Source organism: Ovis canadensis, chromosome 7 (genome assembly GCF_042477335.2).
Source record: "Ovis canadensis isolate MfBH-ARS-UI-01 breed Bighorn chromosome 7, ARS-UI_OviCan_v2, whole genome shotgun sequence".
In the NCBI taxonomy this organism is placed as follows: domain Eukaryota; kingdom Metazoa; phylum Chordata; class Mammalia; order Artiodactyla; family Bovidae; genus Ovis; species Ovis canadensis.
The window spans coordinates 71,363,614-71,381,096 of record NC_091251.1 but is presented as its reverse complement, the minus strand read 5'-3'; the positions used below and the strand labels follow the sequence as shown (position 1 = coordinate 71,381,096).

General features: G+C 40.2%; 1 protein-coding gene across 3 annotated transcripts in view; it reads left to right on the top strand.

The window, feature by feature from the left end:
* Positions 1-17,483, top strand: part of GALK2 (galactokinase 2) — a 136,379-nt gene that overhangs the window by 69,001 nt on the left and 49,895 nt on the right. For all 3 annotated transcript variants that reach the window (XM_069596551.1, XM_069596554.1, XM_069596552.1), the window contains 2 exons: positions 11,798-11,896; positions 13,201-13,353. In XM_069596551.1, the coding sequence (XP_069452652.1) occupies positions 11,798-11,896; positions 13,201-13,353 (252 nt within the window). The remainder of the gene's footprint in view (positions 1-11,797; positions 11,897-13,200; positions 13,354-17,483) is intronic.

The window sequence follows — 17,483 nt, the reverse complement described above, 5'->3', positions numbered from 1 at the left end:
AGGGGTACTAAATTCTAAAACACTTTCCTCATGTGGATTCCATATAGTACACAAAGCAATCTCTCCAGCAGTTTGAAAACAAATGCAAAATGATATTCATGTGACTGTTTCTTACAGTGACCTTCAGTAGATGCTCCTGGCATAATGTTTGAGCACAACTCAGATTTCCCTTCTAACAACTCTTTTAACACTCTCCACCATTTCCTGACCCTAAAGATTCTTCCCACTTCATGATAAAGTCTTTGTGAATTGAATACTGTACACGTTGAATCCTTTCTCCCAGACAAATGTGTCCACTGAGTTACAGATTTGGTCAAATTAGATGATGATTCATGGAAGTTATTCTGTTCTCTTTTGATTGGGTCCATTTCTGTGCAATTGGAGTGATATGAGGAAAATTAACAAGTGTTAATTTGAACAATTATGTTGGGGAGGAATGATTACCTTCTCCTGGAGAGTCCAGTTTGGCTTGCAATCAGATTTCTTGCAGTTTGGACCTTGAGGGTGGGTCAGGACAGTGCTGCTTAAAACTCCACATGAAGAACCTTCCCTAAGGAGTGGGAGCGTCCCTCTGACCACGGGCAGGGACGTGCAGTTCCAGGACACACTTGCCAAACCACAGAGATTGCAGGCCTGCTGCCCATCCATTATTATCATCATTATTTAGCATTCTTCAAAGGTCAGAGCCAAAATAAATGGTCTGCCAGCCAAGCAAGCAACACCAGCCTATACCACAGGCCTTTGTAGGCCCTTTGGTATTTAGTAGCAATGACTTGGTTCATATTCTTGTCTGATTCCATCAGTCTGGCTAGGCTTCTGCCTCCTGCTGTCTTCCCACAACAACTTATTTTTTTTCCAATTCTGTCTTGCCTCCTCCCTCTTCCCAATAATAGTTACCTTGGTATGTGTTTGCTGCCCTTCCTTTCTTTCCTTCTTTGTTTTGAATTTAAACAATGAAAGGGATTGAATTAATTGTGCTAATGATAGATAAAAGTATGCCCAGAAAGCTTTTTGGGACTTCTATATTTTGGGTTCCTTGTTCACCCTTGAACCTCTACTCCCCTTGGGGGTAAAGAATAGTATTGTGGTTGAGAGCTTAGAGCCAAAACTCTGAGTTCAAATTCTGACTCTTCCACTTACTAGCTGAATGTTCTTGGTCAATTTACTTAATCTCTCTTTGCTTCTGTTTCTTCATTATAAAATGCACTTATCAATAAAGACTTCCTTCATGGATTTGGTAGTTCATGAAAAGTGCTTAGAACAGTGTCTGACTCAATGTATTAGCTGCTATTATTATTATTAGGCTGTAGAAATCATAGCAAAATGTCAGCCTTATATTGTGATCACTTTGGGTTGTGGCTGTTTGTGGGGGGAGGTATGTGGGATTGTATTTGGAAAGGGATAACAGAAAAGGCCTTCAAGCCCCAAAGCATCCAGCTAGGTGGATTTTTTTCTTTTTAACCTGGGAATAAGATGGACTGAAGTTGTGATGATTCAGAAATATCTGCATCCTAGGGCCCCATGGTCAATTCCATTTTTCATTTTAACAGAAGTGATATTCAGTTCCGGTATGCATGCATTTTGCTCCATGTTCTTACAAGGGCCCAGTGTCTGGGCACAGCCTCCATGCTCTGCGGCAGGCAGACAGGTGGCCTGGTGGACTTTGTGGCCAACCCTATCACGCTTTGACTCTTAGCTTAGGTTAATTTTTTCTCACAATCCATGATTTATCATTAAGTGAAAAAATAAGTTTTCAGGATCATGTGTATAATACAATTCCTTCTGAGCACAGCATGGAAAGTTGGGAAAAATTCTTGTGTGTCTATGTGGAGAAGGAGAGAGATGTGTGTAGTTTTGAGGACACTGATAAAAAAACCTGTAATGTCCTAAGCTATTAACATTGGTTATTTAGAAGGTAGAATCGGAGGAGGGACATTTCTCTATATATCTTTTTTTAAAATTAATTTTTAATTGAAGCTTACTTTCTTTGCAATGTTGTGTTGATTCTGCCATACATCAACATGAATCAGCCATAGGTATACATATGTCCCCTCCCTCCTGAACCTCCTTCCTACTTGCCACCCCATCCCACCCCTCTAGGTTGTCACAGAGCACCAGTTTGAGCTCCCTGAGTCATACAGCAAATTCCCATTGGCTATGTGTTTTACATATGGTAGTGTGTATTTTTACCATGTTACTCTCTCCATTTGTCCCACCCTCTTCTTCCCACTCTGTGTCCACAGCTCTGTTCTCTATGTCTACATCTTTATTGCTGCCCTGCAAATTGATTCATCTGTACCATCTAGATTCCATATATATGCATTAATATATATTTGTTCTTCTCTTTCTGACTGCCTTCACTGTGTATAATAGGCTCTAGGTTCATCCACTTTGTTAGAACTGACTCAAATGTGTCCTTTTTGTGGATGAGTAATACTCCACTGTGTATATGTACCGCAGCTTCTTTATCCATCCATCTGCCAGTGGACATCTAGGTTGCTTCCATGTCCTAGCTATAATAAATAGTACTGCGATGAACTTTTGGGTACATGTGTCCTTTTCAATTATGGTTTTCTCAGGGGCAGCTTAGGTTAATTTATTGAACTTTTTGAGCCTCAGTTTCCTCCTCTATAAAGTAGAAATTATAATTTCAGGGTCATTTTGGAGACTAAGCAGTTAGCACATATGAAATATCCTTGCAGTATTTTGCCTTAGAAGACATTCAGCATTTCTTAGTTTGCCTTGGAGAAGGCAATGGCACCCCACTCCAGTACTCTTGCCTATAGAATCCCATGGACGGAGGAGCCTGGTAGGGTGCAGTCCATGGGATCGCTAAGAGTTGGACACGACTGAGCGACTTCACTTTCACTTTTCACTTTCATGCATTGGAGAAGGAAATGGCAACCCACTCCAGTGTTCTTGCCTGGAGAATCCCAGGGACAGGGGAGCCTGGTGGGCTGCTGTCTATGGGGTCGCACAGAGTCGGACACGACTGAAGCGACTTAGCAGCAGCAGCAGCAGCAGCAGCAGCTTCCTTTCCTACTGATTCTTTCCTATGTGCTTAATTTATTAGGAAGGCCCTGGTGTAGGAAATATTTTAGAGGAGTGTTTTCAAATTTAATGTGAATACAGATCACCTGGGGTTCTTGTTAAGTGACGAATTCTGACTCAGCAGGTCTAAGGCCCTAGTCTGTATTTCCAGCCTGTCCCCTAGAGACCCTGTTACTGTGTCTGAAGGCCTCGCTTAGAGTAGTGCAGAGAGTGCTGTTTTCTTTCCTTCTTTTGCATCTTATTATTTCTTGTTGGATTTATGTTATCATTTTAATAGTCTTACCACACACATCTGCACACATACAGATCATCTTTTATTAAAGACTGTATGTTGCCAGACACCTAAGAATGTTCAACCTCAACCAGTACAAGTCATGATGGTTGAGGTCTATGAGAAACCTATTATAGACATTTTCTCATGTTCCCCATGGACCTGGAATCCCAAACTGTTTCACATAAAATACAGGGTTCCTGCCTTGTTGAAGGCCTCCTCTCAGAGCCTGGATCCCTCCATCACTCAGATTGCAGGTCAGTTAGGTTAAGGAAGTGGTCTTTGTCTCTTTCTTTATAGTTGGAAGGGAGATGCCTTGAATACTGTGCTTCTGCCCCCGCTAAGCATGCTAAATATTTTGAGAGCCACAGTCCCCAATTACTAGCCTTTTCCCAGATTCATTAGATTACATCCTCTTCAATATAGATGAAGGAGTTCATTTTGGTGTTTGTGTGTGTGTGATATACGCTTGTGAGCACACATTCTTTGATGGTTCTAGATTTTAGCTGGTTTTTCAGATTTACTTTCGGGAATCCTCTTCAGTGTTGTTTCTTCATAGATACTGATCTTTTAAATATTTGAAGTCCTCCTTTTTCCTTTCCTGCATTATTTACTGGAACTTTTCAGCATGATCCATCCGAGTCAGTTGCATCTCTTATGTTCATTTGGGAACTGGCTGTCATTGTCCTGAGGCAACTTTTCTTGAAGTTAAAAATATGAAACTTGCTAATCTCTTTGAATTAGAGATGTGAAGAAGAAATAATAGCCTTCTTCTTCTTTTTCTAATTAAAGAAAACCTACTCCCCCCGTCCCCTTTAGAACACTTCAAAGTATATACAAGTTAGAGCTTGGTCATCAATCATGTTACAAAACAAAGCAAGTCTACATCAGTTTCTTTTAGATTTACCTTGGTGCTATTTCATGAAGTTTCTCCTACTTGGCTGGGGTCTACTAAATAGGTTTGCCAGTTTGGGGAAGAATTTGAAAATAGCGCCAGGTAAGCACCCAGGCATTTTGAAAGTTAGTGTGAAGAAGGATTGCATGAAGAGAAAGCTGAGAAAATATTTGAGGTAAAGAAAAGTCAGGGGAGCCATTAACATTTTCACTTTATCTTGATATATCAGTCAGGGTCATAACAAAAAGTAGATGGTACACCCATTCATCAAGGGCAGTTTATTTCGTAGGGATGATCTACATAGCTGGAGATATTGGGAATACTCAGAACTAGTTGTAGCTGGGTTGTTATGCCATTGGGTCTGAAAGTGACCTCATCAGGGTGAACTCGCTGCCTCCCCCTCACCATTCCTCATTTCCTGCCAGAATCCTCTGCTGGAAGAACCCAGTGGGAAGCAGAGTACATGGGAACCTCTCAATATAGTTCATGTTGGGCAGCCTCCTGGGCAGATAGTTGCATGGAGGTGGGTGGATAGCACATGTAGGGGGCAAATCATTGTCTGGAACACTAGTTTTCTTTTGCAAGAAAGAAGTTTCTTTTGGAAGACTTGTTCACCTGAAGACAGTATCAGTCTCGTGAGCTCCTCGAGGGAAGACATTCCATCTATCTGTAGGACACTAGTATTTAAATGACTGTTGAATGAATGAATAGGGCTGTTCATTTTCTTCCTTTTTCTTAACTTGCACTAAGTGTGGTTGACAACAGTTGGATGATGCTGTCTGGGTTAGGGTCTGTGTTCTGAATAGCAAGGCTTTCCATAGGAAATGATGAACATTTTTTGTCTATGTAATTATTCTACTCTTAATAATCTCATTAGTAAAAACTGTCAAACAAAAATAAAGTTTACTGTATTAGTATCTTGAAGTCTTTTGTATTATTATTGTCTTTATGAATATCCAGTGTTAGCTAGACAACACATTCATGAATCTTTATCCCTTCTCAGTGACTGTTAAAACCTAACACTGTTATTTCTGCTCTTACTGGATCCCCACTGGTCAGAATATGGGTACACTGTTTAATTTGGGAGCCCACATGATTTTTGGTTCTTTCCCAGGCCGCTTCAAGAGAAGAACCACACAAAGGGCTAAATTAGCTTCGTTAACTATCTTAAGTACCTTTAAAAGAAGATCTATGAATAATGCCAAGTTTCTCCTAACTGTCCAGAGGGCAGGAGTCAAAATAGAAATGAGTTTATTGGCTACAAACTTTTGGAAGAGTTTCTCATGTAATCAGATTGTCTTCCCCAATGATTCTCAGGAAGGGATACAGCTAAATGCCACAAGTGACTAGAAGTTTGGAGATGCCTGGGGTTCTTGAAATGCTTGAAAATACATTGGAGGGAGGGTGATGAATTCTTCCTTGGTTAGGGCTTTGCTGTTTTTCTCAGGTTGCATGTGAGTGTATTGAGGTGTTGTGTGTGTGTGAGTCAGGGGGGTGTATAGGAGGGAGTTGGGGGATAGGAGAAGTGGATGAGCTTCAAGCATCAGGAATTGGGACCTCAAATTTGATTTGGTTTGTTCTTGAAGTTAACTCCCAATGGACTTCTTTCCATACACTTTTGTTAATGTGTTTTTGAAGACTCCTTATTCTCATGAAATCTTTTGATATTTTATATAGGTCAAGCATGTATGGAGTATTTATTGTCTTTGCAAGTCATTCTGCCTGATTATACCTACCTCTTGGGGAACATTTTATGGTTCTATTTTCAGTGTCCCCAAGGATAGAAAGGGCGAGGCAGGCTCACATGTTTCCCCAACATCACCCAGAATGAAAGGCATTCTCTGCTCCTGTTTGCATTCCCTGCTATTAAGGTCCTCCATTAATGGTTCTCTGAGTTCAGGTCATGCCACCTCTGGCTAAGGCTGTGGGCCTAGCTCTAATTTTTGCTTATTGTCAGAGTGTGCAAGTTTTTCCTTTAACAGAATTTGAAATTAAAAACAACCAACCAAAAAAGCCATTTGTTTCTAGTTTCTTCACATCTCATAGCCATTTAGTATTTGACCTTTTTGCTTTTAGTGTGGAGGTAAAGGGCAAGGGCCACTGGGAAAGCCAGCCTTTGAGCCTGTAGTTATAGTTTATACTACAAGCATGTTTTGTTTGGCAAGCAGGGATTGCCCTCTCCATGTCCCACCTCCCCCTCAAAAAATTTGAGATTGGAATGCTTTAAATGGAATACAAATTCTTGTTTGTCTTGAGTTGCATTACTCCTTACTGTTGAACTGGTTCTCCTAGGGTCACCCAGAATTGTTTAAGTTCTCTCTTTCCCTGAATAATTAAATTGTTATTTTTTAGGGGCAGTGCATGCTACACAGCTTGTGGGATCTTAGTTCCCTGAGAAGAAGTTGAACCTGGGCCCTTGCATTGAGAGCATGGAGTCCTAACCACCAGACCAGGGAATTCCCCCATTTTTTTTTTTTCCTATCCTCACAGCTTACAAGATCTCAATTCCCCAAACAGGGGTTGAACCTGGGGCCATGGCAGTGAAAGCCTGAAATCCAAACCACTAGGCCACCAGAGGACTCCCCCTGAACAGTTTAAAAAATGGTCCTGAATTCAAGATTAATTATACCTGTTTTTACATTTGACTTGAGATTTAGCTATTCACTTGTATAAATCAAGTGATTTCTCATTCATTATATAAAAATAATAAAATTTAAAATTATATACTTCTTTCGAGTTTATGGGATGTTTTTATCAAATTCATTGGATAATCACACTAATAGCTAGAGAGGTAGGTATTTTCTCCATGTTGTGGATGGGAGGTAATATAGTGTGGTATTTAAGAGTATGGAGTCTGGGGTTAGACAAGCGGAGCTTGAATTTCAGCTTTAGTAATTATTAGCCTAGTCTCAGTTTCTTTGTATGTAAAATGAAGAGGAGATATCTATCTTATAGAGTCATGATGAGAAGTAAATGATTAATTCATGCAAAGCAATTGGAACAGTACCTGGCACATAGTAACAGGTCAATAAATTCTGTGAAAACTGTTATGGTTTATTAATACTATATGAAGAAATGGAAACTCAGAAAAGTTGATCCATCTGTCTAGGGTCACATCTGTCTAGTTGGCAGGAGAGTTGGGGCTCTAACCAAGACTTGAGGCTTCTGATACTGGCTTCTTTCCTCCATATTTACCACCAAATTCCTCATGCATTCTGGGGGGGACTATAAAGTGAGTAATCCTTTATTTCATCTTTCAAATTTTTAATCTTCACTTTCTTTTTGTTTTTCTCCATTAAAACTCTTAGTTATTGTCTGTCTAGTAATGAGATACACATGTCAGAGTTCAGCACGAAAAGTAGCAGCAAAGAATGGGGATGTCCAGAACCTTGCTGATGGACTCTCCTTGACACAGATATGCTGGGGAGTCCTGGTCCCTCTGAATCTTGAGGAGATAGATAGTCTGCAAAAATTAACATATTTCCATTGAAGTATTCAGTTGTTGCCACACATTCAGAGATTTTTTTTAAACAATAAGCATATACTTCTTTTTTTTAATTTTTAATTTTTAATTTTTTAAATTTTAATATCTTTAATTCTTACATGCGTTCCCAAACATGAACCCCCCTCCCACCTCCCTCCCCATAACATCTCTCTGGGTCATCCCCATGCACCAGCCCCAAGCATGCTGCATCCTGCGTCAGACATAGACTGGCGATTCAATTCTTACATGATAGTATACATGTTAGAATGTCATTCTCCCAAATCATCCCACCCTCTCCCTCTCCCTCTGAGTCCAAAGGTCCGTTATACACATCTGTGTCTCTTTCCCTGTCTTGCATACAGGGTCGTCATTGCCATCTTCCTAAATTCCATATATATGTGTTAGTATACTGTATTGGTGTTTTTCTTTCTGGCTTACTTCACTCTGTATAATCGGCTCCAGTTTCATCCATCTCATCAGAACTAATTCAAATGAATTCTTTTTTACGGCTGAGTAATACTCCATTGTGTATATGTACCATAGCTTTCTTATCCATTCATCTGCTGATGGACATCTAGGTTGTTTCCATGTCCTGGCTATTATAAACAGTGCTGCGATGAACATTGGGGTACATGTGTCTCTTTCAATTCTGGTTTCCTCGGTGTGTATGCCCAGAAGTGGGATTGCTGGGTCATAAGGTAGTTCTATTTGCAATTTTTGATGCTTTAGTGTCTTTTCCCTTAAGAAGGAGAATACTTAAATTTTGAGGATCTCATTTATCATTTCATATCTCTTTGAAGTAGTAGAAAAAGTAGATTATGTTATTTGAGTATATTATTTGGTGAGGGGTAGGGGTGTAATTCGGAGAAGGCAGTGGCACCCCACTCCAGTACTCTTGCCTGGAAAATCCCATGGACGGAGGAGCCTGGTAGGCTGCAGTCCATGGGGTGGCTGAGTCGGACACAACTGAGCGACTTCACTTTCACTTTTCACCTTCATGCATTGGAGAAGGAAATGGCAACCCACTCCAGTGTTCTTGCCTGGAGAATCCCAGGGATGGTGGAGCCTGGTGGGCTGCCGTCTGTGGGGTTGCACGGAGTCAGACACGATTGAAGCTACTTAGCAGCAGCAGCAGCAGCAGCAGGGGTGTAATTAGTCCAGTGTAAAAATAACAGAAACTTTGGAGTTAGGCACATGAAATCCAAATCCTGGCTTCTCCACTATCTCTGTCTCCAAGTCTCTTTTCCCTCATCTGTATAATGAGGATAAGAAGAGGGTTGTTTGGAGACCTAAAGGAGATAATGTTCACAAAAGAGATGATGCCAGGAACTTAGCATGTAAACATGGCTACTGTTCCTGTTGTGCATGCTGAGTCACTTCAGTCATGTCCAACCCTATGGACTGTAGCCTGCCAGGCTCCTTTGTCCATGGGATTCTCCAAGTAAGAATGCTGGAGAGGGCTGCCATGCCCTTCTTCAGGGGATCTTCCCAACCCAGTGTTTGAGCCTGTGTCTCTTGTGTCTCTTGCATTGGCAGGTAGGTTCTTTACCACTTGCGCCACCTGGCATTGCTGTTGTGGGAAGGCAATTTTTCACACTGGCCCCTGTCACTTATGTAGGGACCTGTGTCTCCTCAGTCCTCATAGAATCATGCATGTACTTCTCCTAGGTATATTATTTTTTTTTACATTTTAAAATCCAAGTGTTTTGACCTGTTGGTTACTAATTAAAAAAAAAAAGTACTTATTATGGAACATTGCCATCTCTGATGTGTTCATCAGGCCACATACAATGTGCATCATGTCAAAAATACCAAGCTTACCTCGTGTCATGAGGCAGTTAGCATTAGTGAATCCAGGAAGGGATATGACATGGGATCTAGCTGCCCAAGTCTCAGAAAGTGAAAGCAGCAGGTGTTTATTGAATATTTTCTATGTGCTCAGGGTTGTGTGAGGTAGGGAACACAGAATAAATACTAATTCTATCTGTTTCTCACAAGACTGGCAATTTTCTGGGGTAAATATTAGGTGTGATCGAAACCTGACACTATTAAAGAATAATAATGAATACTATGTGATTCAGTTTTGTTAAGTGGATTCTGGTCTGGGCACTGCGTGGCCTCCCATAGACTGATGGATAAAAACACAAGGAAAGCCATACTTAAAGCACGGTAATAGGCATAGAGTTTTATAGAGGAAGAAAAGGGGATTATATGGTAGATGTGTGCATTTCAGTGGTGGCAAGGGCTTCGGGGAGAGGTGATGCTTGAGTAGAGTGAGGATAGAAAATCACACTGTTAAAGGCACTGAGGGAGTCTGGGTGTGATGAACAGAAAGAACCCTGGTCTGAGCCTAGGGTTTACCAGGTTAATGGTAGGAGAGCAGGCTGGAGATGTGAGCAAGGGATAAGTCATTAGAGATGTTGTGTACCACGATGAGAAGTGTGATTATCAAGGCACTGGCAACCACGCAAGCAAGAGGTAATTATAGCAGTGCTTTAGAATGACCACTCTAGGAGAAGCTTCCAGTGAAATAGGTGAGAAATAAATGCCTGGATTAAGTCTTAGAAGAAAAAAATGAATGAGTGAGTGAGGAATAGAGTAAGTGGATGATACTAACTGTCAGTATTGTAGGGATGTAGAGAAACAGGATGCCATAATGGGAACAGCATTGAAGGAAAACTGTACGATGGAGGAAGATTTGAGTGGCCAGTCGGCCAGTCCAGCGACTTGCCCATAGTGGGTAGCCACTCAGCTGGATATTGAATAGCAATAGGATTTATATGAGAGAAGACAGGAAGTAATTCCAGGTTACATAAATGTGTGAGACGGTCATGGAGACAAATATAATTGGAAAAGAGTGGTAGATAATATGATTTCATGTGCAGATTGGTTGCATATTTTGGAAGGCTTTGAAATGCCACGTTGAGGAATTTGAACTTATTTTATTAATCAATAGAAATCCATAGAAGATTCTTAAATAGATATTTTGACGTTTCCAGTTTGGATTAGAAATTTGTTCATTTATTGGGCCTCGTCATCTTGATTGGAGGAAGATGTGTTTGATGAGATGATGCTGGTCTTGATTCTTGCATTTAATAGAAATGCCACAGAGCAGCTTTACTTTTGGATTGGAAAATGAAGCTGGGTGACCTCACTTTGGCTGTGGGGAGACTGTGCACTAGTACACTGTTGGAAGACAAAGCAAGCTGAGGCAGAAATGAATGAGTGCCTAGATGAGATTTTTGATGATGCCAGTTTAGAGAGGGATGGAGCAAATAAAAAGATGGGAGAAACTGCTTGCTCTGAGGAATCTTTTAGGGATAGCAAATACAGTCAGCCTCTTTATATATTCAGGTTCTGCATCTGTGGATTCAACCAACCATGGATCAAAAATATTCTAAGAAAATTTCTAAAAAGGTCCCAAAAGCAAAACTTGAATTTTCTGGGCACTAGCAACTATTCAGAGTTGGACTGTGAAGAAAGCTGAGCGCTGAAGAATCGATGCTTTTGAACTGTGGTGTTGGAGAAGACTCTTGAGAGTCCCTTGGACTGCAAGGAGATCCAACCAATCCATTCTGAGGAGGAGGGGAAGGGGACAACAGAGGATGTGATAGCTGGATGGCATCACCGACTCAATGGACATGAGTTTGGGTAAACTCCGGGAGTTGGTGATGGATAGGGAGGCCTGGCGTGCTGTGATTCACAGGGTTGCAAAGAGTCTGCTGTGATTCATAGGGTCGCAAAGAGTCGGACATGACTGAGCGACTGAACTGAACTGAGCAACTATTCACATGGTATTCACATTTTATTTATAACTATTTTCATAGCATTTACATTCTATTATGGGTATTATAAGTATTTTAGAAATGATCTAAAGTGTAGGAGATGATGTGCATAGGTTATATGTAAGTGCTTTGCCATATTACATAAGGAACTTGAATATCCTTGGATTTTTGTTAATCAATGCTATAGGCAGCTACTATCAATGGATCAGAACTGCCCTGGAATTCAGACCCATCTGTCATGTCTGGAGTGGAAAATGAATGAGCAACAGATTATGATGTACTCACAGTGCAAATCTATTTTACTTTTCCAGGTGGAGCTTGCAGAAATCTGCGCCAAGAGTGAGCGTTACATTGGCACTGAAGGAGGAGGGATGGACCAGTCCATATCATTTCTTGCAGAAGAAGGAACTGTAGGTGACATTGAACTATTTGGAAATGTCAGCTTGGGAAAGTTCATGCAGAAAGGTCCTCAGTGTGTTTGTTTCTGGGTGGCCTGTTCTATTAGGCTGTATTTTAGGATGATATTTCTTAACTCCTTTGTAATTCAAGTTTATCACCAATTCACTTCCATTTCATGTTGATCACCTCTCCCTTAAGCTTTCAGAATTGTACCTCAAGTCTCTTTTCCTTTTGTGTCTAGGGTTTTTTCCTCTTTCTAATTCATCGTTAGTATGCTATTTCTCAACTCGTTAGTTACTGGGACTTCTTTTCCTGCTCTTGTCCCAAATCACTGCATCTCATGGCGTTTTCATAATCTCCTGTTGGTTTTAAACCCCAATGTTAGTTCTCTTGCTACATATATTCACAACCCCTCTCTTTTATAATTTACTCTATGGTATCATTTTTCTCTGTCAACATTTTTGGGGCTTTAGTGGTAGGGAGAAGAATGCTGACAGGAAGCCAGGAATGAATTCCTTAGCCAATACTACTTCCCCTTGGCTAGGCTATAACTCCCATAGGCAGAACAGAGGTTTTGGTAGTTGCCATAAACTGCCCATTTCCAAAATAGAAACAGACATTAAAAAAAAATCTTTTCTTAGTATTCCTACAGGCTTGGCTATTTTCCAAGAATACCTGGATTTCTTCCTATTAAGAGTATTTGTTGTTGATTCCCCTAAGGGACAGGAGACATGAAGAAACCTGGTTTATGCTAAGAAAAAACTCTGGGTGTTTTGGATGAGACCTGACAAGCAGACATGATGGCAAGTGTCCTGTTGTTAAGTTAGCTGTAGAGTCTTAACAAAGTCCAAATTCTTTGGGATTGCAAAGCACTTCATAATCTGACCCTTGGTTTACCAGCCCTCCAATTCTATCATCTCACCATGCCTCAGCCCTCAACCTCCAAGCTATAGCTAAATTGCAATACCTAAAACCTTATGTTGTTTTTGGCCTTTGAGCTTTTATATACTCTTTCCTCTTCTTGACATTTTATTTGGGGAAACAAACCCTCTGTCTGTCCTACTTTTGTTCATCCTTTAAGACTCAGATTTCCTTTTTTTTTTTTTTTTTTTAGAGCCTACACTAGGCTATACCTAATGAACCAACACAACATTGTAAAGTGATTATTCTCTAGTTAAGAATAAAGATTAAAAATATTTGAATTGATAAATGAATGCATTTGGGGGAACAGTTTTTACTAAGGTAAATCATAAATGTTTAAGCAGTTTTTAAATTCTAGTACTTTATATCTCACCTGTCATTTTTTTCCCAATAGGCCAAGTTGATAGAATTTAGTCCTCTGAGGGCAACTGATGTGAAACTCCCAAGTGGAGCAGTGTTTGTGATTGCCAACAGTTGTGTGGAAATGAATAAGGCAGCAACTTCTCATTTCAATATCAGGGTGATGGAGTGTCGGCTGGCTGCAAAGGTATGGACTTGGCAAATTAGTGAAGTAGGCTTTCTCTTGTTCTTTTTCTCTTTGTTGCCTGTTATTTTGTCTCTTTCCCTAAAATTTAGGGCAACATTCTGACAGCAGTAATATTATAACTGAAGTTTTTTTTTTTAGTATAGAGCAATTTGATTTCCAACTCAGCAGATAAATAAACCAATAGGTATGCCCTGTAACTTCTAGCTATTTAGAAGTTACTTGAACTTTACAGTTGAGTCTTCTAGCATGGCACTGGGGAGATGATGACACTTCAACTTATATCTGTGAAACACAGGCCATGGGTTAGGTATATGGGTGGAGAAAGCTAAGTTGGAGGTGATTATTGGGGGATAACTGTAACTAATCATGTTTCTTCAACAAAAGTGATAATAGCCTCAATCCTTGGTCCTCTTAGTGCACCATTGGCCATCAGTGGTCCCTTAAAAAATGCAGGCTTGGTGTCTACTAGAGAAACACAAACCACAAGGTTCGTGTTCTCTGTTCCCCAATTTAGAGGACACTTGCCAGTCAAGTCTTAAATCTACTTAGGAAGTATTCACTGAATATCTTTAGTGAGAAATGTTTTAATATTAAATTCTTCTGGTCAGTGCCTATATGAGAAGTAGTGCAGTTAACCTTTCAATGTCAAAGACTTCAGTGAATTTTGTTTTTCCCTCTTTAGGGCAAGCCTCTTCTTCCAGGAGATGGAAGAAATTAGTGTCTTATTTGTTTAAGGGCTTATTCCTGTTGACTTTTTGAGATAGATGAGTAAGTGCTGCCTTCCTGAGGAGACCTCAAACATACACAACATTGTTTTCAGAGTTTTATCATGAAATTAGATATCATCTATGACATCCATAGGAAAGCCAAAACAAGTACAAGATATGTGAAGTGGGTTCATGTTGTAATGACTCTTTTCCAAAGATACAAGGAGAAAAAGAGAAATAAAATTGTGGTGCTGAATCTCTGTAGTGAAAAGTTGTCAGAATGGGATGTGGGGGGATGTCTTTTTGCAGCTAATAGAAAAAGGGTTTCTCCTTCGTAAGAGGTAGCTGAAAACCTTAATCCACTGCAGGACCTTTTGTTCCTGAGGCCGTCTTCTGAGTTTAACTGTATAATGCCATGTGCATTTTAGAGGGACTTTAGTCAGTGAAACTGATTTCCTGCCACACACTCCTCCCAACTGATGTAGATAAAACTCATTATTTTAAGTACTCTGACTTTTTCTCTCTTTTAAAATGTGGAGGAAAGAAAATGGAAGGGCTTTATCAAGATGCAGAATATTTTGTAAATCATGTTGCTGCTAATCATGAGAATCTAAGATTATATATATGTACAAAAGAGGAATAAAGATAAAATTTATTGCTAATATAGAAAACTGCTAATATAAGCTATGCAGATAGATGTTGATGTTAAGAATATGCTTATGCCTAGCAAATGTAGACTGAAATTCGGCTAAGCATGTTTTCCTTATAATATGGTGCCATCTTTCTGTTTTCAGCAACATATGAATGAGTATAATTTTTATTTGGAAATGGTCTCATTAAATCCGGAAATAAACTCTCATGTTAAAAAAGTAAAGAAGCTTTTCTTATTCTGAGTAAACTTTCTGCTTTCGGATAATAAAAATGAAGGGTCAGTGGAGAAATGATTAATCAAGATAGCTTTGAAAATGAGACTGATTAGGTAGAGCTGCACATGGCAAAACTGTAATAAGTAATACTTATTTTTCCCCTCTTATTTTCCTAAGATCCTTTTTTGAAAAATGAGTACCTTTTTGTGTCTCCATAGCACAGGAAAGGACACTAAACTAATAAAGATGGTTTTTCTTTGTTTTGCTTTAATGTTCACAGTTTCTTCTGTTCTTAAGTCTTCCTCCTCTCTTTCTGTTCCTCCCTGCTCTTCTTCTAACAGCTTCCCAAAACTAATTAATGCAGATGCACTTAAAGTTTGAGCCTTTAGAGGCATTTCAACTGAAATTTAAAACATTTCAAGGCAAACACAATAGAGATTTATAATTATAACTTGCGTAAATGATTCTTTTAAGTGAAGCACATTTTTATGTTCGTAAATTAACAAAGTAACAAGAAATCTTCAATGAAAATTTTTTCATATTTTATATATATTCAGTGGCTTAAACTTTCCCAGAAATGCTTTATGTCTATTAGAAGAGAGTATCCCTTAATTATTGAGGGACAAAATGTGTGATGCAGGAGGGAAGGGAAATTACGCTGTTGGCATTTTGCGTATCCTGAGCTCCTTGTGGCATCATGTGAAGCAATAAAGAAGGTTTCATGCAGTCCTTTGACACTTCAGGGAAAATTTACAGTGTGACTTTTGTTTTAACAGAGCCTGTCTTGTCAGCTGCCATCACTCATTCAGTAGCTTTTAGCTCCTGCCTCTTAGTGGTCAATATGGAGCTTATTCTTTGTGTGGTGAGAAGGGGGTATAACGTTCTCAGGGCTTCTGCAGTTTTTTTGGAACCTGAGTGGAGAAAAAACAAACACCCAGGAATCTAGCCAGTTTCACTCAGCCTGTTGATTTAGTTGAGCTCACTCTGCCGGGACGCTGGCATGGAGTATTCCCAGGACAGTGAGTCCTGGCCGCTGGGCAGGGCATGCACATACTGGGAATAGGGTCTATGTGTTGGTGGAACCAGGTGTAGTAGGGCCTTCAGTGCCATGCTGAGGATCACCCAGGCTTGGTCCTGGAAGCAGTGGGAGCTGCTAATATTAACGTACTCTAGAAACATTAAGTTGGCCGCAGGAACTTTTACTTGTTTGAAGAGAAGTTTTAAAGTGTCAGTGGGGATGGGATCACAAGAGAGGGATGCAAAAGGAAAGAAGCTCTGACTGGACCTGGTGAAAGGTCAGGTATAAGGGTGTGACTGGGTTTCTGTCTTCCTTTTGGTATAAATGCTATTACTTTGAGGAAGTTTTCCCTGACCACCCTCCCCACTGCCATTAAGTTAAATGTCCTTTTATATGCTCTTGTCACATCCTATATTTTTCCACTATAGCAGTTTATCACATGGAGGAAGTTCTTCACTGTATAATTATTTCTTGATGCCTGTCTCCTTGGGTTGACTATGAGCTGCATCAGTCATGAGCCGCGAGTGCTTCATTCAGAGGAGCGAACATGCATTGCATGCAGTTGTGTGCAAGTGAAGGTGAAGTGTTGAGTTGCAAAGGGCTATAGTTTTAAGCTGAAGTGATGGAAAGCATAGTGCTGCGACTCATAGGTATGGGGAACATAGGATGGAAGGTGATAGGAAAGTGGGAGGTGATGACACTTGCCCGTGTTTTCTTACAAGTGGTTAGAAATTGGAGCTTGGCATGTTTCTCTTGGCTTGGGCAAAACCTTCAGGTGTATTTGTTTTGAGATAATAGTTGAGACTAAGGATTGAGTTCAGTTTGCTGAACCCAGAATGGAGTTTGGAGAGAAGGTGACAAGAGAAGATCAGAAGGCTGGGGGTGTTAAACTTGGGAGATATCTTTAGTAATAACAAAAGGAGAAAACTGAGTCACGGATGGAAATGTAAGGACCAGAGAGGTGAGAGGGAAGCTGGGAGAATTCAGTGCTACAGGGAAAGTGAAGAAGGTAGGTAGTGAAAAATCCCAGAAGCTACCAATTTATTGAGTAATAAGAGGACTGAGAAATCCTGTGGCTTTGGAAATTCTTTTGGGGATAAGAAGGACCTCTGGGAAACCATCTTGAACAGTGAGAGTGGCCACGGAGGGCTCAGAAGTGGTGACTTGGGTCATTGGTTTTAGTTGTCAGACAGCAAAAGAGAAGGAGAAATGAAGAGCAGTAGCTTTAGTTATAAGAATTTGATGAGTGGAACACCTGTATATGTTTGAAGGCCCAGGAAAAGGTGTCTTGTGGGGAAGGTATAACCAGAGAGACATTATTTAATCTTTACTGTAGCGTATGATGTAGCCATTATGTATCCCATTTTACAAATAGGGAATTTCCAGTCAAAGTGGGCTGCGATTTGTTCTAAGTAAGGGCAGGAGTCTAGCCTTCTTTTTGCATTGTGCCCCTTAAGGGTTAGGCGTGCATGAGCTCCAGAGCACGGGGCTTGAGGATGACTTAGAAAAAAGATAGACTGTGCTGAGGGTACAGTGAGG